General features: G+C 40.2%; 1 protein-coding gene across 4 annotated transcripts in view; it reads left to right on the top strand.

Moving 5' to 3' along the window:
* The window catches only part of MYH11 (myosin heavy chain 11), a 55,658-nt gene that overhangs the window by 34,076 nt on the left and 1,319 nt on the right, over positions 1–20,263 (top strand). For 2 of the 4 annotated variants that reach the window (XM_048321078.1, XM_048321077.1), the window contains 31 exons: positions 16–111; positions 496–614; positions 780–932; positions 1,098–1,271; positions 1,436–1,609; positions 2,023–2,137; positions 2,744–2,937; positions 3,089–3,210; positions 3,322–3,391; positions 3,536–3,696; positions 4,520–4,628; positions 5,518–5,649; positions 5,929–6,135; positions 6,531–6,668; positions 7,325–7,448; positions 7,890–8,061; positions 8,641–8,853; positions 8,983–9,127; positions 9,221–9,427; positions 10,099–10,203; positions 10,306–10,458; positions 10,888–11,136; positions 11,379–11,591; positions 12,286–12,498; positions 13,127–13,288; positions 14,039–14,167; positions 14,700–14,788; positions 14,993–15,116; positions 15,291–15,499; positions 16,066–16,174; positions 16,760–16,932. In XM_048321078.1, the coding sequence (XP_048177035.1) occupies positions 16–111; positions 496–614; positions 780–932; positions 1,098–1,271; positions 1,436–1,609; positions 2,023–2,137; positions 2,744–2,937; positions 3,089–3,210; positions 3,322–3,391; positions 3,536–3,696; positions 4,520–4,628; positions 5,518–5,649; positions 5,929–6,135; positions 6,531–6,668; positions 7,325–7,448; positions 7,890–8,061; positions 8,641–8,853; positions 8,983–9,127; positions 9,221–9,427; positions 10,099–10,203; positions 10,306–10,458; positions 10,888–11,136; positions 11,379–11,591; positions 12,286–12,498; positions 13,127–13,288; positions 14,039–14,167; positions 14,700–14,788; positions 14,993–15,116; positions 15,291–15,499; positions 16,066–16,174; positions 16,760–16,932 (4,753 nt within the window). Of the gene's footprint in view, positions 1–15; positions 112–495; positions 615–779; positions 933–1,097; positions 1,272–1,435; positions 1,610–2,022; positions 2,138–2,743; positions 2,938–3,088; positions 3,211–3,321; positions 3,392–3,535; positions 3,697–4,519; positions 4,629–5,517; positions 5,650–5,928; positions 6,136–6,530; positions 6,669–7,324; positions 7,449–7,889; positions 8,062–8,640; positions 8,854–8,982; positions 9,128–9,220; positions 9,428–10,098; positions 10,204–10,305; positions 10,459–10,887; positions 11,137–11,378; positions 11,592–12,285; positions 12,499–13,126; positions 13,289–14,038; positions 14,168–14,699; positions 14,789–14,992; positions 15,117–15,290; positions 15,500–16,065; positions 16,175–16,759; positions 16,933–18,023; positions 18,056–20,263 lie in introns of all 4 variants that reach the window. The other 2 variants (XM_048321080.1, XM_048321079.1) reach the window with 2 other exon arrangements.

Genomic DNA, 20,263 nt, shown 5'->3' with positions numbered 1-20,263 from the left:
TTGTTTCTCTTACAGCTATACTGAGGGTCGTTTCATCTGTCCTACAACTGGGTAATATTGTCTTCAAGAAGGAGAGAAACACTGATCAAGCTTCTATGCCAGATGATACTGGTAAGATTTTCCACTTCAAAATTTTATTTAACATTAAGAAATTAATAAAATAGCAACTGAATAAGCACTCTTTATCAGTATTTTTTATTTAATTGCTATTTCCTATTTAGCTCTCAGGCTTTAAAATATAACCCATCCTTAAAATCAGCTCAGTTATCATTACCTTTTCTAGTAATCTTGAATCTATAAATTGATGAATGGTGAATTTGTTGCTTGGATCACAAATGTTACTTTTATGGCAAGTGTCATCTCTTGTTTGTACAATAGAGGAGCTTCTAAAGAATATAAATAACTCCACATACTTGCTGAGCTACTCATATTCACACTTACTGACCTGCTAAAAGGCAATTCAGTCTGAAATAAAATCTCACTTTTTTATTCTAGCTGCACAAAAAGTGTGCCACCTGATGGGGATTAATGTGACAGATTTCACAAGATCTATTCTGACCCCAAGAATCAAGGTTGGACGAGATGTTGTCCAGAAAGCTCAGACCAAAGAGCAGGTACCACATGCACTCTGCTCAGCTCTCCTGAAGCTATTCTCCCTTTTTCTATTTCTCTTTACATCTTGTATAAAGGGAAATGTCCATTTTATATCTCATTTCTTCAGAAATTAACAGTTAAGTGGGTTTCTTCTTTCACTTACCATCTCCTCTTACCTTTTCCAGGCGGACTTTGCCATAGAAGCTTTGGCCAAGGCAAAATTTGAGCGTCTTTTCCGTTGGATCCTGGCTCGTGTGAACAAAGCTCTCGATAAAACAAAAAGACAAGGAGCTTCTTTCTTGGGGATCCTTGACATTGCTGGATTTGAGATTTTTGAGGTATATACTGCGGACACAAGCTGATTAAACTGATATAGATCTTTATATTGTAATTACTTTAAAATGCAAAAAGAAATACAAAATAGCAAATACTATCTTATCATTGAAGTTCACTCTTAAAGGCCTCTTTCTAACATTATGAACTCACTTTTTTCCTCTTCACAGATCAATTCCTTTGAGCAGCTCTGCATCAACTACACTAATGAGAAACTTCAGCAGCTTTTCAACCACACAATGTTTATATTGGAGCAAGAGGAATACCAGCGAGAGGGCATTGAATGGAATTTCATTGACTTTGGCCTTGACCTGCAACCTTGCATTGAGCTGATCGAAAGACCAGTAAGATTATCTCTCTGTAGGTGGGATACTACATAGTTATGTGTCAGTACAACAAGAGATCCTTTATTTCCTGGAAGGATTTGTAACCTCAGGGGTAAAGAATGTGGTGCTCTGTCTCTGCCTCTGCTTGTGATGTTTCTGATCTGATACTGCTCCTGTTGCAGACCAATCCTCCTGGTGTCCTGGCTTTGCTGGATGAAGAGTGCTGGTTCCCCAAGGCTACTGACACATCCTTTGTGGAGAAACTAATTCAAGAACAAGGCAACCATCCCAAATTCCAGAAGCCCAAGCAACTCAAGGATAAAACAGAGTTCTGTATAATACACTATGCAGGAAAGGTACTGGACAGATTGAGCTCTTTTGACTTAGGGATACCCAAAGGATCAAAGAGAAACATTGTGGTACCTGCATTGATGAGACATGGCTTTAATTACAAAATGGGCTTATTAAGTGCTTTAATTACACAACACATGAAATAAGATTTGCAAATCATAGTTGTGCTAAGCTCAGAAGAAAACAAAAATAACCAGCACCAAGGTTATTGAAAATCCAAGTAATTTGGATTCTTTTCTAGCAAGCAGACTTTTTAAAGACATTAGTACATGTGAGAATAAATACTCAACTCTCAACCCTAGAAAGCTTTGCAAATTATTTGTCTGATTTTGTGTTGATACAGTGCCCTGTGTTCTTGGACACTCCAGATTTCTTATCAAGAACAAATTTTTGATGTAGCATTCACTGTTCCCTGCAGGTTACCTACAACGCAACTGCCTGGCTGACAAAGAACATGGATCCACTAAATGACAATGTGACTGCTCTGCTGAACCAGTCTTCAGACAAATTTGTAGCAGACCTTTGGAAGGATGGTATGAATCACAACTCTAAATTGGTGATGGGGTTTAAAGGGAGAAACTCCTACCAGAACTTTTTGACAGCCATCCCTTGCTGGCAGCACACAAGTGTGAACATGATAAGCATAGAAGAGACTGAACTAAGAAATAAGAATAATGTGTCCTAAAGACATGTTTATGAAAAATTTCTTTAGAGAGTTTTAAGCACTATCAAAAAATTTCCTTAATATTATTCAGCAACTGAATAAAAATTATTCATCACACTGTTAAAATGTTGCTGAATATGTAATATTGTAGACCTCATTTAAAACAGGTTATTGTTAGGTTTTATGAATCCTCTCATGTAAGTTCTGTACAGTTCTATTTAATTCATGGACAAAATATATCCTGGGTATTCAGTTGCTCCATTCTGTCACTACTTAAAAAAATCCACATTTTCATTTTTGACAGAAGTAGACTATTTACCCAAAAGGGCTTCTAGTACATTTGTCAGAAGGCTTCTATTGCATAAAAAATATACTGGTCCTCTTTGGCAAGCTGCAGTGTAACAATGCCAGTGATGAGTGTAATGTGAGGCAAGGACAGTTTATAAACTGTTCCATTCTTTCTTCTCTGTTTCAGTGGACCGTATAGTTGGGCTGGACCAAATGGCGAAGATGAGTGAAAGTTCACTCCCCAGTTCTTCAAAAACCAAGAAAGGCATGTTCCGTACTGTTGGACAACTCTATAAGGAGCAGCTGACCAAACTGATGACCACCTTAAGGAATACCAATCCCAACTTTGTCCGCTGCATCATTCCAAATCATGAAAAAAGGGTAAATTTCAGATGCTTGGTTTTCAGACTCCTGGCACATTATTGCTGTTGAGCTGCTTGCTGCACATGGCAGAGCTGAACAACGTCTTCAAACGTAGATATATGGACATTTTTGTAAATTTGTGCTAAAATACCTTCTGTTCCCCTTTCAGTCTGGAAAACTTGATGCCCATTTAGTGCTTGAGCAGTTGCGCTGCAATGGTGTCCTGGAAGGGATCCGTATCTGCCGGCAGGGATTCCCCAACAGGATCGTCTTCCAGGAGTTCCGCCAGCGGTACGAGTCCCTCAGCCCCGGTTCTGGGTTCAGTAGAGCTGTGACACCTGTCTGTCTGTACAAAACCGTCCAGTGCATTTCAACCTCCCTAACATAAGCATCTTTTGGCAGATATGAGATTCTCGCTGCAAATGCCATTCCTAAAGGATTCATGGATGGGAAGCAGGCTTGCATACTCATGGTGAGGAAAGCATTTTTGATCCTATTGATAATCAGGTCTATACTTCTTATATAAAAAATGTTGAGACTGAACAGAAATGAGAAGTGATTTTTAGTACCCTAAACTTCAGCACTGGAGTTAACAAATATCCCTGTTTTCCTCCAGATCAAAGCACTAGAGCTCGATCCCAACTTGTACAGAATTGGACAGAGTAAAATCTTCTTCAGAACTGGTGTTCTGGCTCACCTGGAAGAAGAGAGAGACCTGAAGATCACAGACGTTATTATCGCCTTCCAAGCTATGTCCCGAGGCTACCTAGCAAGAAAGTAAGAATATGTGCTAACAAACAGAATGTCTTCTGCAGCAGAGTATCTGCAGGGGCCTTTAGTTTTCCATATAACAAAGTGAAGATACTGAGACATTTCATTATTATTTATACTGCATTAGAACTCGTGTCCAATGAAGGTTTCACTTCCAGCCCAGAAGAGGCTGATTAGTGTAATTACAGGGAAGCAGTTACATTGTGAGGCTGCTCACACCCCTCTGTACAATAAGCTGAGACAATGACCCATCATTTAAACATTTATATATTTGTACCAGCAGGAGGAGGAGCATCCTAAGCTATGACTGGAGTCTTATGCACTACAAGTAGCAGCACCCCTGGCATCTATAAAACATAATTTCTTCCACAGCTTCAGCGTGGAGCACTGATCATCTAGCATGATCTCAGTTAATGTACACCACAAAACTATCAACAATAATGCCTTTTTTTTCTGCATACTATCAAGGCTTTCAAATTGCCAGACAAAGAAATATGTTTCAAGAATGATGATCAGTGCAAGATCTGAGTCCCTGTGTACTCTGGAAAGATGGTGCAGCCAGAACTAGATCTATACATCTGTGCCTACCCATGGAAGGCAAACAGCCAAAAAAACCAAAATAAAATACCAGACAGCTAACCAGAGTTATCATCCTTCCTCAGGAAAGCACAGGCACTGTTAAAGCAACAAAAGAATTTGTTCCAGACTTCCCAAACCATGTGGCTCATCAGCAGACTCTCATGCCAGAGTTTCTTTGCTTAATGTGTGTACCTTGCAAACACCTTCTATTTTCAGACTGAACCAATTTGCTTTACATTTTTAATCACAGAGCCTTTGCCAAGAGACAGCAACAGTTGACTGCAATGAAGGTTATCCAAAGAAATTGTGCTGCTTACCTGAAGCTGAGGAACTGGCAGTGGTGGAGACTGTTTACTAAAGTGAGTGACTGCTATCAGTAAATCTCTCCTCAGTTTTCCAAAAGAAATGAAATGCACATGATACCAAGGTACATAGTGTCAGGCATGCTCCTTGTTCCAAAGCCCAGTGCAGCTGATGGCAAGAGCCTCATTCGTTTCACAAAATTTGGCATTAGAGATACTCTGGATAGTTATATTATGTCATTAACATTAAAGTTAGTTCTAACTTGAGAAGAAGACAATCCAGTTAAGCAGAAATTCATAAAATATTTTGCATCTTTGGGGACTTTTTTAATTGCCACGAAATTAAATCATTTCACAGGGGTGGATAATGAGAACACAGAGTAGAACTGAATTTTCTGAACATCCAAAGTGATAGATCTATGGGGAACCCAGTAGCTCAAGAATTCCTAACTGGGGCACTAAACATCTTTGTGCTGGGCACTCATGCAAATTAAGTCTATTTTCCTATTAAAGAGACTTGGGTGTTTCATGAATGGTCTTCAGTTTGGATTCAGAGAACTTTTACTACTTGGATTGATAGCAATCTCCTCTGCAACGAGAAATAGGCAGTAACACACACCTGGGTGTGCATATTGCCTTTCTAAGCAGAAGATGTAGCTTTTGTACATTATCAGGGGATTAAAACAGGCCTGGAGCCATTCCAAAAGTGACACTATCAGAGGCAGAGGTGCTCACAAGGCCCCAGGAATTAACATAGAGACAGCCAAGAGCAACACTGCTGAGGCTCGGGGCTTTAAAGGTGTTCACATCAAGCTTGGCTGGACAGTATTTGTCCAGTCTTGAGCCATGGCAGCACTACCACTAGTGCCAGTCAGTACTTTAAGCACCATGCTCAGCAACACAAATACTGACAGGAAACATTCTTGAAAAACCTTTCTGTTTCCAGGTGAAACCACTGCTGCAAGTCACCCGCCAAGAGGAAGAAATGCAGGCCAAGGACGAAGAACTACAAAAAACTAAGGAAAGACAACAAAAAGCAGAGAGTGAATTGAAGGAGCTTGAACAGAAACACTCACAGGTGATTTACAGCTCTGAGCCTCTGGAAAACACTAGCTGTTCTTTTACCATGTCTAGAAGCTGTTATAATAAAGGTGTCTCTCTCCTTTGCACTCACGTATTTCTTCGTAGCAATGGTCCAGAACAGGTCAGTGCAGAAAAGCTCCCAGTCACTTCAGTAAAGGCCCAACATCCACACAAAAATGTGTGGTAGAGCTGCCTGCCTGTACCCCAGGACTGTCCAGTGAAACAGCCAATTTGCACTCCAAGCCTTAACTTCCTCTCCATTTCATTTGTGCAGCTTGTTGAAGAGAAGAACCTCCTGGCAGAGCAGCTTCAGGCAGAAACTGAGCTGTATGCTGAGGCTGAGGAGATGAGAGTCCGTTTAGCTGCTAAGAAACAAGAGCTGGAAGAGATCCTGCATGAGATGGAAGCCAGAATTGAGGAGGAGGAGGAGCGCAGCCAGCAGCTGCAGGCAGAGAAGAAAAAAATGCAACAACAAATGCTGGTAAGGAAGGATAAGTGACAAATACAGACAATAACTTGGATGTCACTGACAAACAACAGAGACTGGCAAACCTCAGATCCTAGGACAGTGCTTGCTACACAACCCTCTGTAGGATATATGTCTGTGCCACTGAAGTAAGGACAACCAATTGATGCTCTTTCCTCCAGAGTTATCATTTTCCCCATCTCAATCTTAAATAATCTTTTCTCTAAAACATTATTTTAACAAATCTTTCATTCTATGTTGTCAAGTATTGCAGACTATCTAGTTCTTAATAAAAACAACAAAGTTTACAACATACAGTAATAAACATTAAGCCTTTCTTAAGAATTATATAAGTGGTATTTTATTTCCAGAATTCATGTTTTGTGGTTTTCTTTTTCTCCCCCTCAAAGGACCTTGAGGAACAGCTGGAAGAAGAAGAAGCTGCAAGGCAGAAACTGCAACTTGAAAAAGTAGCAGCAGATAGCAAGATAAAGAAAATGGAAGATGATATTCTGATAATGGAAGATCAGAATAACAAGCTAAGCAAAGTAAGTGTTCTGAGTCCACTTTCTTACTCTGAAAGTAGTGAAAGTTGAGAGAAAACCTTCTCTTCTACTAGACCAAAAGGAACACTCTTGACTGTCTAATCTCATGGATGTACAGTTACACCAGGCCATCAGTCCAGCCTATATCAAATGCATTTCTGATAATTTTTCAGTGCTCATTTAAACAATTCAAAATTGTTTAAAACTACTGTGTTTGAGATCTGCTGTAGCAAAAGTATCTTCAAGCAAAATATCCACAGCAGTCAAGCACAATCAGTGGAAGAAATGTCTTCTTGTCCAAGAGCAGACTAAATAATTCTCTTGGTTTTCAACTAATTTCAACCAAACTTCATTATTAAAACTGGAAATACGCATGTTTTCCAGTACTTTTGAAAAGGGAATGCTCCTGTGAACTGGGCCCTGTACTTAGCAGCCATCAGAGAGCACAAGATTCTAAGAGCAGCAGCTTAGAGAACATGGAAGTCATAGATACCATTCCATAGCTCCTCTGTAACTGAAAAATTGAAATCTATCACTACCATCTAAAGAAAGACAGCATAAAAGGACAGTCTCTTGGACAGTTTTGGTTGGCAAAGAGTTGATTTATGATCACCAATGACAGACACTTTTGCTAACAGAAGTATTTTATTTTTCTTAAGGAAAGAAAACTCCTTGAGGAAAGAATAAGTGATCTAACAACAAATCTTGCAGAAGAAGAAGAAAAAGCCAAAAATCTTACAAAGCTCAAGAACAAACATGAATCTATGATTTCAGAACTTGAAGGTAACATGAACAATAGTTTCTTGGGGGGGGGTTGAGAATTTCTTCTTTTTCCTTGGCACAGAACAAAAACACCTAAACAGAATCTGGGGAGAACTTCTAAAAAATCTTTGTGGTGTTTTCCAAATTTTTTATGCTGAAGCCAATTTGGTGAGAATCACCAAATCCCCATGGTGCCAAACCACAGAAACCTTTTGTTTTTTACATACAAAAAAGTAGAGAGAAAATTGAGGGGGGAAAAATGCTCATTTTGCAGAAAGATAAAGAAATGCTTCTTTAGGATGGCTAGAAATAAGGCATTGCAAGTTGCTCCAAAACACAGTGACTTGTAGCTAAATGTATGGCCACACTGGAGGTCAGAACCATTTTTTGCCTAAGTTTGTGGTCAGATTAAGGACTCCTGCCACTACCACAGTCCAGTGACCAAAATCCTTCCTTTCTCAGTGCGGCTGAAGAAGGAAGAGAAGAGCAGACAAGAACTGGACAAAGTTAAGAGGAAGCTGGAAGGGGAGGCAAATGATCTACACGAGCAGATTGCAGAGCTCCAGGCACAAATTGCTGACCTGAAGGCACAACTGGCCAAGAAGGAGGAAGAGCTGCAGGCTGCTCTGGCCAGGTACTCACTCCTGGGTCTGCACATGGTGGAAAGCCCAGGCTGGAACACATCTTGCCCCTTCCCAGACACTGAGAAGCTGCAGCCATGAATCTCATCTCTCAGTTCATCCCCTCCGTGTGCTTCTCCATTTTCCAAATGTCCTTTTGTGAAAAATAATTATGCTATTGCTTGTCCACAGACAAATAATTTATTTTATTAAATTACCTCCAGGTACCAATGAAAAATCCTCTTCCCATAAGCAAGGGCAGTGCTGTCAAGTATGATGAAATGTAACAACCTACTTCATAGGCAACAGGCAAAAATTAAGAGTCTGACCTTGATCCACTCCAGAATATCAGTGGATTTTCTGTATAAATTTAAGAGGGAAAATACTCTACCAAAACTTGCTGAATCAACTGATCAGCATCTCCAGACATTGCATTCAGATAAAGTACAGCTGTCTGATCTTTTTTGCATCAGTTCCCCCTTTCTTTGGCACTTTCTTGCACAGAACCTATAAATCTTTAGTGTATACTTTCTCAAAGTGAAGTCATTATTACTTTTTTAATTTATAAGATGAAATGCTCTCTTTTCAAAAAGGCTTGAAGATGAAACTACTCAGAAGAACAATGCCCTAAAGAAGATCCGTGAATTGGAATCTGTAATTTCTGATCTCCAGGAAGACCTGGAGTCTGAAAGAGCTGCAAGAAACAAAGCAGAAAAACAAAAGAGAGACCTTGGTGAAGAGCTGGAGGCTCTTAAGACAGAGCTTGAGGATACTCTGGATACCACAGCCACCCAGCAGGAGCTCAGGTATGGAGATGTAGCACAAGGGGCAAAAAGAAATGTCACCAAGCTCAGTACAATACTGTCCACTGACTCTGCAGTAGGGCTGGAATGCTCTTATCCACTGCTGCTCCACTGATGTGTGTCACCTTCCAGAGCAAAGCGGGAGCAGGAGGTCACGGTGCTGAAGAGAGCTCTGGAGGAGGAGACTCGAACTCATGAAGCCCAGGTCCAGGAGATGAGGCAAAAGCACACTCAGGCTGTGGAAGAGCTCACAGAGCAGCTGGAACAATTTAAACGGGTAAACAGAAATCCATCTCACCGAAAACTATCTCCTAGAAAACATGGTTTCCTCTTATAGTTCACCTTTCTTCACTTCTTCACATACTTGTAGGCTAAAGCAAGCTTGGATAAGACCAAACAGTCACTGGAGAAAGACAATGCTGATCTGGCTAATGAAGTCAGGAGCCTGAATCAGGCCAAACAAGATGTGGAGCACAAAAAGAAGAAGCTGGAAATGCAGTTGCAGGATTTACAGTCCAAATACACTGAGGGAGAGCGTGTTCGGACAGAACTCAATGAAAAAGTCCATAAATTACAGGTAGGAAGGAGTTTGATGTTTTGCTCTGACACTGTGGGACTGAGAAGTCCAGTTTATACTGTCCTGTTAGGGGATATCTAGAGGAATGATGGCCCTGCAGCCAAAATGCCCATTTTTTTTGTCCTTAAACTCCTACCTCAATTATCACACAATTAATCAACTACAACCATTCTATCTCCTGGAACTGAGAGCTTTTAGTCTCTCTGTACATGTTGCAGTCTGTAATGCCATCACTGATTCAGTGACCATGATGCAGAGCTGACAATTTTGTTCTGTTTGTTCATTTTTGGGTGGGGAGGAAAATTGACAGGAATGTGGCTTTTGGAAATGTATTAGACAGCAATTAAACACAGGTGCTCAGAAAAGATGACAATGAAAGGAGAATGCTCACTTATCTACAATTTTAAGCTGATGGATAAATAAGAAAATAAAATCAAAATGCATCAACTTCTGTCAAACTTGGGAAGAGGAAGGAAAATCCACCCAAAATCCCCATTCTCCTTTGCAATTCATTGTCAATAGTCATGAATATGACTAGTAATAAATACTACAGTAAACTAGACAAAAATGGCATTAGTTAAGATTTCAGACAAACCCAAGGAATCTAAAGTTTGAGGAAGATTACGAAGTTTTCCAAAATAACTGAGTTTATTCTCTGTGGTGTTTCACAGGTGGAGGTTGAAAACGTCACGAGTTTGCTCAATGAAGCAGAAAGCAAGAATATCAAATTGACCAAAGACGTGGCAGCCTTAGGATCTCAGCTACAAGATACACAGGTAAACTTGCATCCAAGAACAGCTCACCTACAATATTCATAAAATGCACTCTAAAAAGACCTAAACTAATGACTGTCTTGCCAATTGATGTGGTGACTGTAGGAGCTGCTTCAGGAAGAAACACGGCAGAAGCTAAATGTGTCCACCAAACTCCGCCAGTTGGAGGATGAAAAGAACAGCTTGCAGGAGCAGTTGGATGAAGAAGTAGAAGCAAAACAAAATCTGGAGAGACATATTTCAACACTGACAATACAGGTATCAGTGCCATAGTTAAATCGTTAGTTCCATCACTGAGAGTTTCGTTAGCAATTCCAGAGGATCTGTAGAATTATCCTGGCACAGCACACGGACCTTCAGGGAATTCGTGCTGTTAGCCCAGATGGTGCCAGCGGTGCCCCACAATGGAGGCAGCAGTCTCCCTGTCCTTTAAAGTGTCATCCCTAGGACAGATACAAATGCAAGGTAGCTCCACAGATAGTCTTGCACACAAGGCCTGTATGTGCATCCTAGGACTGTGCTCTGCCTCATCGTATGAAGGCTAGGTGACAGGTAACTCGTCACCAGCTTCACACAAGTCAAACCAGGAAAGCTCCAGGTCTTAGTTGTCTCCTGGCCAATTTTTGTCTCTCTGCCAAGTTTTGTTGTCACAGCTACAAAGATTTGTCTTCTGAACTCAAATTTCAGCTCTCTGACTCTAAGAAGAAGATACAGGAATTTACTAGCACAGTAGAATTCATGGAAGAAGGCAAAAAGAAACTTCAGAAGGAAATTGAAAGTCTCACACAACAGTTTGAGGAAAAGGCTGCTTCTTATGACAAACTGGAAAAAACCAAGAACAGACTCCAGCAGGAGCTGGATGACCTGGTGGTAGACTTAGACAACCAGCGTCAGCTGGTCTCCAACCTGGAGAAGAAACAGAAGAAGTTTGATCAGGTATGGACTTAAGACTCTCCCTTGCTGTGTTATCACCTGTCTGGAACTCACAGAGTGTCCACTGGGATAAAGGGACAAAAAAAATTGACTAAAATGTAATTATACAAACACTGGTTAATTTTGTATTTATATGCCTTTATCAAAAGTAGAGATTCTACCCTGTCATTAACTACTGACAATACAGCTGCAATAGAAAAACCCTGTTACTAATGATTTCCTATCTTGACACTACCTTTCTACAGATGCTAGCTGAAGAGAAGAACATCTCCTCAAAATATGCAGATGAAAGGGACAGAGCAGAAGCTGAAGCTAGAGAAAAGGAAACAAAGGCTTTGTCATTGGCTCGAGCGCTTGAAGAGGCTTTGGAAGCCAAAGAAGAACTGGAGAGAACGAACAAAATGTTGAAAGCTGAAATGGAAGATCTTGTTAGTTCCAAAGACGATGTTGGCAAGAATGTAAGTTTTGGCCTTAGAACAATCTCCACAACAATAACTTAGAATAGCAGCTAAAAAAAGAGATCATTGTTTTCAGTGTGGGAAATTCTCTGCAGCACACAAATCCATTCAGCAAGATCAGATATTTCATACGGAATTCAAAGGTTATTCCATTTGTGTCCAAACTTTCAAGCGACTTGGCAAAGTAACTGTAAGCTATGTTTATTTTTAACATAACTTCAAGCATGAAGATTCTAATTGATTTCTAAGACTGGAAAAACATTAAAGAGATTCTAAATAATGTAACTGGTTTATTACACTTCTTTGAAATTGTAAACTCTGCAAATCTTATTTTATTAGTTCTATTTGACTTTGCCACCTGCCTTATATTTACTTATATAACTGCCAAATTTCCATTTATGCACTGCCAATTACTTCTTTTATTACAGGGATGTGATTATATTACTTCTAATACTAAATAAATTAAATTATGATATTTGACTAGATTAGAAATGAAAGATTGGGATAAAGAGAATCTCATGTTATTTTAAGACAGTTTTGCAAGTGTACAAAATAAAGCTAATTTACCATTTTCAGTGTAAATTATTTCCACAGCTGCTGGTTCAAATGTGGCCTATACTGCAGGTGTACTGTGTATAACTAGAATTATTTTTATTTCTCGTAACAAGTCTATTAAATTCTCATTGCTTGAAAGGTCCATGAATTGGAGAAATCTAAACGGACCCTTGAACAGCAAGTAGAAGAGATGAAGACACAATTAGAAGAGCTAGAGGATGAGCTACAAGCTGCTGAAGATGCCAAACTCAGGTTGGAAGTTAACATGCAGGCCCTGAAAGGCCAGTTTGAAAGAGATTTACAAGCCAGAGATGAACAGAATGAGGAGAAGAGAAGACAACTCCTCAGACAGGTACCATTCTCTACTATTGCCTTTGTAAATATCTAACCAAGTCAGTTGAAAGGCCCCAACCTAATGCCATTATTACAAGCACCTCACTAACTATAATGAGAAAAAAGCATTACATTGCCTTGTACTTGGTGATTTAAAAAGAAAAATAGTAATAAGAAGAAAATAAAAGGGTTATTGACAGGGTTATTGTACTGTAAAAGGCAGGGGGGTTTCCCTGTTTCAGTAGGGGATGCACAGTTACCAATAAATCTACAACCAATACAGTATAAAACATACGAATTACTATTTCTTACACAGTCAGGATCACCTTCCCTGTATTCTCAGTGCAAGTGAAAAAAGACAACTTCTGATATATCTGTCTTCCCAAGGTACACTGAATGCATACAAAAGCATTGGAGATGAAAACAGACAGGATAAAACTTATTCTTGTAACACACGTATTTCCACGAATACAGAACCCAAATTGCTGAGTTCTTTCAAAAACCTTTAATTTTGGGACAAAATGGAAATCTATCTGCCAGGGAAATCACAGAGATATGGGATCTGTATACACTATTCAGACATAGACAGAGCGTTTAAGAGTGCCCAAGGACTTTCCTAGACTGAACTTGTTTTCCTTAATGATCAGCTCCATGAATACGAAACAGAACTGGAAGATGAGCGGAAACAACGTGCCCTGGCAGCTGCTGCCAAAAAGAAGCTGGAGATGGATGTTAAAGACCTGGAGAGCCAGGCTGACTCTGCCAATAAAGGTCGGGAAGAAGCCATCAAACAACTTCGCAAATTACAGGTATGTAACGCCAAAAATACAGCTTTTCCCACTGCTGTGTCCTGCACAGCCACAATACAAAAGTTAGGTGACATTTGTGAACTTGATGCCCATTACAAATGATTGGTCAGAGGGAGAATTTTAACTAGACTCCCACATTCAAATATCAGTATTTTAATGCTAAGTTTGAATGACAGTGGAAAAATTCACAGGGCAAATGATTAAAATCTTAAATTTCATCATGGTAGAGATCTTCCAGAATTCTCTAGTCAACACGCATCTGCTGCTGACTTACTCACAAGGAGGAAAACAAAGATTCACATCAAGAGAAAGGATTATAAGATAAAATCTATTACAGGGCTTCAATCCAGATTCTAACACTTTACTCAAGAGCATAAAAGACTGTTCAGAAATCAGGTTTTCTCTGAATTAGCATGTTCCTGTTTATACTTTAAATCTCCCTATCAACCTTTGTGTCACATGTTAACAACTAAACAACAAAAATTTTCTTAATCAGAAAGATTAAGATTGTACATGCACTCAAATATCCAGAGGAAATATGGACAACAGGCATTACAAAAGACGCAGTGTTCAAGTGGAAGCATTGCCCTCCTTGGAACAGCATTTCAGATCTTTCCAACATGTGCTACCTGATCTCTGCAGAAAATACAACTTAAGCAGCATTATGACTATGTAAATGTGTACGTGTTCTGTTCCATCCACATTTCTTCCTACTGAAATTATAACAAATTTGTTATTCCTTTCAACAAGGCTCAGATGAAGGACTACCAACGAGAGCTGGATGATGCACGGGCTGCCAGAGAAGAAATATTTGCTACAGCCAGAGAAAATGAGAAGAAAGCAAAGAGCCTGGAAGCAGAACTCATGCAGCTTCAGGAGGTAAAGTGGGAAACCTACAGCAGAAAGGAGACTATATATGACCTTCAGTAGCAAAACAAACTGCAGTGAAGTAATCTAACAGCTCTTAGGGACTGAATTTGTAACAAGTTCCATGTGCTCCATGCACTCCACTAAAGCTGTTGGATCTCCATCTGAGCATAGTCAGATTGAACTGAAAAAAATCACCTTGGAAGAAGGTACAGAACACCGGCCTTAAAGGGAAATGAACTGTTTGATCCACCACAAATTGTTTTCAATAGCAATAAATTCTTCAGGGCTTAGTGCTATTATTCCTACCTGTATTAAATGGCAATCTTGTGACTAAAACAAATAAAACAGAAACCAGCTGACAGGCTGGATAAAGTGTATTTCATTGTACTTCCCAAGATTTATGATATGACAAGAATTTATTCTGTTAACAAGACAAGCCATCTCATACCGGCTTTAGAAAGTTTACAGTCCTCTGAATCATGCTATAACCATTTCACCATTTACTCATTTCTTTACTATGCTGCTTTTTCCATTTTTATAGGACCTGGCTGCTGCAGAAAGAGCTCGCAAACAAGCAGACCAGGAGAAAGAAGAGATGGCAGAGGAACTTGCAAGCGCTGCCTCTGGAAGGTAGGAATACATCAAATTACACACAAGGCTCTGAACATGCTACTAATGCTGCCAAGCCATCTGGTCTCGACAACACAACATGCATACATATGACTACTTTCACTGAAATATCTAGTTCCCTTTCTGAATTTTTGGCAGTTCATAATGCATTCATAAGATATGGTCAGAGCCATAACTACTCACCTTTTAAATTTAAACTTCCAGGACAAGCCTTCAGGATGAGAAACGGCGCCTGGAGGCAAGAATTGCCCAACTGGAGGAAGAGCTGGAAGAGGAGCAAAGCAACATAGAGGCAATGGGTGACCGCATGAGGAAAGCGGTACAGCAGGTAGAGCTCATTCCAGCACACAGCACTTTCTGTTCGTATTCCAGAAAAAGCTACTTGTGGTTCTGAATATCTGGAGAATTGCCATCCCAAATTGCCACCTGTCATTTCTCTGAAAGCATGCAACACTTCTGCAAGCATGCAACACTTCTGACAGCATCCCTTCCCACCTTGCAGGCAGAGCAGCTGAACAATGAGCTGGCAACAGAGCGCTCAACTGCACAGAAGAACGAAAATGCTCGGCAGCAACTGGAGAGGCAGAACAAAGAGCTAAAGAGTAAGCTGCAGGAGATGGAGGGAGCTGTGAAGAACAAATTCAAAGCTACAATTGCTGCTCTGGAGGCCAAAATTGCTTCTCTCGAAGAGCAATTGGAACAGGAAGCCAGGTACTGGGCTCCCAGAGGGCACAGCTCTCCATTTATTGTTCCAGTTAATGAGAGAGAAAAATAAACAAAGGCAAGCAGGATTTCTGTCTTCAGGCTTTCAAAGCCACTAAGACTCAGTAAAGTCTCATTCCCACTTAACGTTTCTGAGATATATGACATTTAACTGGAGTTGCTACAGTTTCTGATTAAGACCCATTTTATTGCTGAAAAGTTCTACTGGTACCAAAGGCAAGGATCTGCTCCCCTATTTTAGAGTAACTGCCATATGACTCTGCCAGGTTAATTGCCAGAACACATTGTGCCACTTGTTGGATTATTCTTTGCGGAAATAACCTTGTGTTTCAGAACACATCTCCTGGAGCACCTCTAGCATACAGCAGAGACATATATTTGGTTTTGTTTTCATCAGAAGAACAGGGCCTTTAAGTTTTTCTTAGAATTCACCTGTTAAATTCAGTAAGACCTTTAACAAATGGGTCCTTGGTGCCAGTTTCATGAGCCACAAGCCCGAGGCAGGTGTAGAGTACAGAGCTTCCACATCACCAGACACTGCACTGTCATTGCAGAGAGAAGCAGGCAGCAGCCAAGACACTGCGCCAGAAGGACAAGAAGCTGAAGGATGCACTGCTGCAGGTGGAGGACGAGAGGAAGCAAGCAGAGCAGTACAAAGATCAGGTACAGACTGTGTCAACAAGGGTCTCGGTCAAGGGCACAGGAGTTTTCAGGTTTTGCTCTAAGAAAGGAGAATTCCATGTTCTGCCTCAAGCAAATGCCCTTCTAGAAAGCAGACTCTATGTTTGGATTATATGCTGGGAGAGCTATACAGTCCATTACTAAAAGATGGGACAACATAATTCTTTCATGCTATACCAAGTGCCAAAGCACAAGTCCTTGTCAATCAGCCAGCTGCAACAGTCTGACTGCACTGCAATATACAGCACTGTCCACAACACCCTTGGTGCCATATGAATAGAGATCCTGAACACATTTTATATTAAAATTTTAGCTCTATCTAATGCATATCCATCTGCAGAGGTAGGACTGTGCAGCAAAAGAAACAACAAGGTTATGTCTGAATACAGTAGCTATCAGCAAAATAAAGTCCCACAAAGCAAAGTTGTTTTCAGGCTGTAAGCTTCCAAACTTTGATTTGGGTCATGTTTCAGTACAACTCTCAGTAGAAGCAAGAAATTAAAATGAGGAATGTAAAGCTATTAGATCTGTTTTAAATGAAAGCATTACTCTAAAATTTCCCTTTAGGCTGAGAAGGGCAACACTCGGCTCAAGCAGCTGAAGAGGCAGCTGGAGGAGGCTGAGGAGGAGTCCCAGCGCATCAACGCAAACCGCAGGAAGCTGCAGAGGGAGCTGGATGAAGCTACTGAGAGCAACGAAGCCCTGGGCCGTGAGGTTGCAGCACTAAAGAGCAAGCTCAGGTAGAGTCCCCTTGTTTGGGATAGCCCTTCCCACTCACTGACAGCCTTGAAATTTAGAACTGAACTACAAAAGTGGGAAAAAAATCTGTCAGGTAAAGAACAGACACTGATAATGCTGCAAAGTTACTCGCTCCTTGTGTTCACTTGGCACTCAGAACAAAAGGCCGAAGTCAGGAGTGAAGTGCATTTCATAGACTGCAGCAGCCTCAGGATTTCAGCTGAGATGAACTGTGATAACATGGCACAGGCCTTACTCTTCTCTAATCAAAATCCTTTTGGCTTAAATTGGAACAGAATTAGGCTTTGTTGCTTTGGAAAACACCCCTTATATAATGGCTGTATCTATTTGTACAGAAGCAGTCACGAAAGGGTAGAAATGCTTGTGCTTTTCACACTTTCACACATGCACAACTCACACATAAGGACTGTGAACAGTCTTGGACATCACAGGCAGTAAAAGGAAAAGCACATTACATTATTCTTATTCCAAAGCCTCTTTGGACTTCACCACTATGGGATTCAGTGTCATCAGTCCAAGGAAAAGATTAAAACACCCCTTTGCATTTTCTTTTTAAAACTGTGTGGAAAAAGATAAAGCTGTCATCAGTCAGCTATATCTCTGAGTTCTGCACTCCTGGGTTTGAAAACATGAGCTCACTGAAATAAAGAGGCTGACTTGAGTTATAAAGAAATTGCTCTATCTGCATCACTATACCATAACATTTCGCCTTCTGCCTAAGAACAACAGTATGTCAGACACAAAAAAAAGCACCTGTCTAGTTGTGTTCTCAAAGTAGTTTGCCAGGATGTTTACCAGTAACATGCTTCAGTGTTACTGGATGTGGATTCCCTTCAAAGTCAAGAGTTATGGATGTGGCAGCCTTTTCCATTATCTTGGGTAGTACATGCTCCTGGCTGCTTTATGAAGCAGTGGCTGTGTCCAGCCCTTTTACATAGAACACCATAAGGCTCATTTTTGTTTTATCTAAATGTAATGTTTAATTTGTTTAATTATTTAAAAGTAATTACCTACCTCTGACCATGACCATGTGCCTAGTATAACTGCCCAGGACTCTTTATCTCTGTTTCAGAGGGACACAGGAACCTTCGCATGACTAAGCAGGTACCATGCCTTCAACTTTGCAGCTAGCTTGTATTGCACAAATTTCCATTTTCTTTGGTCCTGGTTAAAATTATGTGAGGTTTCTGCAAACTGTGAAGGCTTGGATATCTTGGCATTAATCTGTTTTATCAAAAAAGACAAATATTACAATAATCTAGCTACCATCAGCTGTTCATCAGTGATACATCTTTCTGACAAGTAGGTTACGTACTGACGTAGACTTACCAACATTGCATTCTCACAAGCTCTACCAACAGAGTACCTAATTAAATACTCTGACTTTTCTGCATGAATTATTTTTTTGCCCATCATCTTTGTGCACTGCCACGAAGAGTAAATTTTTTTCAAATAAAATACACCATTGATTAGTAAAATTGATTAAAAGGACTAATGAATATTGAGTGTCACAGCATGTCATTAGAATTTCACAGTATTTCCTGTGCCTACTGTAATGCTGACCTAAGGTAAGAGCCCATCTAATTCACCTGAGATTTGGGAAGCCTTACTTGCATGTGATTTATCACACACCACAAAATCACAGACAAAAGAATGCCTTTCATTACATAGCACTCTGTACCTGTATTGCTTACAAAGAGTTATTACTGAGGCTTTTAGAGCTATTTTACAGACATTACATTGCTTGTTTACTGTTATTAAAACACAGAGCACGGACACAGAAATGAAAGCTGACACTGTAACCTAGCACAGCATTGTTATACTTATTAGCACATTCTCTGGAGATAGGAATAATACCTGCACTGCAAAAATTAAAGAGCTATTGCCTTGTAATATTTGTATATATTCTGTTTTACATAGGCGGGATTTTGCTGTCAATACACAAATATTTAAAGATGATGTCTTGTCCTTGCATGTGCCTTTTAGTCAGCCCAGTATTTCCAGTCAGACTGTTACTCAAGCACTACTCCAGTAACACTTGTTCAAAGGCAGATTATATACAGAGGTGCTAAGCAAAAACTAATGCTGAAGGCTTGTCCCAGATACACACTTTATTCTAAAGATACGAATGCCGATGACCACATGAATATTACCAAATGCATAAATTTGTTTAAGAGGAACAGATATAAACAAAAAGTGTTTATCCGCAGGGCCAATACCAGTTTAAAGAACTGGTAAGTTTATGCATACTGCAACAGTTTGTTAATAAGTAAGTTAGTGGGTGATAAGGAGTTCACTTTGTAGCCAAAATTGTAGTGCACAATTTGGTGAGACTCTTGCTGTTATTCTCCCCAGTCCCATGTTCTCTTACAGCACTTCAGTGAATTACTGCAGCACAAATGACTCATGAGTAACCGAGTCCAGACAGCACAAGTCCAAGGGGGTGGAGAGCTCTTCCTTTATTAACAAGAATTAACAAATTTATTAGCCTACTTAGAACTTTCTTGCTAAATAATAATAACAAATACCTGCTGCCATAACATAGCAGACCCTGCTGTTACACCCTGCCAAGCACACACCAGGGTAGAAATTACACAGCCCTGCATTCAATATGTGCCATCAGCACCAGAACAACCATGGTTAACTATCAGTGATCTTACATGAAGCTTTATTAGCCAGCTAATTGCCTGCTTACACTGAAGTTTAAGGGCAGAATTATGGAAAACAGACTACATGTCACATTTCCATCTTGGAAATGCATATTCGTGCCTCTGAACTAAGTTAGTCCAGCCAACGCTCCTACCCTCTTCCCTCATATGGAAGATTGAACTTCAGACTTAAATAGCTGCTTCCGAAAGGGCACCGGCTTAGTCTTTTGCAAGGACAAGACAAGCCTTTAAATATTTATGCATGATTGCTGTACCCGAAAGTGCAGTCTCGGATATATTTAACATCAAATTAGTATTTTTGGCACAATATCCAGTGATCATGCATTTATTTTATTGCTTATGTCTCTGTTCTCAAGCCTTTACAAAGGTTTGCTTAATGAGGGGCAAGTGAGAGGCCGTGTCACAAAACTGAAATGCTTTGTAGCACATTAGCAATGGAGGCCATGGGACAAACCCATCTTCTGTCTCACTTGCTCACACCTCCCCAAAAATTACCCTTGAGGACCAAAGTGTCCCTGCCTTGGGATATGCCTATGAAGTATGTGGGGATGGGAGGGAGATGGGTGAGGAAAAGGGGGTAAAGTGGGAAAAGCATTTCCTATAAGACGCTTGCACTGCTAAGCATCAGTCCCTGGGTTACAGC

The sequence above is a fragment of the Corvus hawaiiensis genome, chromosome 16 (assembly GCF_020740725.1).
Source record: "Corvus hawaiiensis isolate bCorHaw1 chromosome 16, bCorHaw1.pri.cur, whole genome shotgun sequence".
NCBI classification, from domain to species: domain Eukaryota; kingdom Metazoa; phylum Chordata; class Aves; order Passeriformes; family Corvidae; genus Corvus; species Corvus hawaiiensis.
Note: the sequence above shows the minus strand (reverse complement) of the source record. Positions and strands in the feature narration are given on the sequence as shown.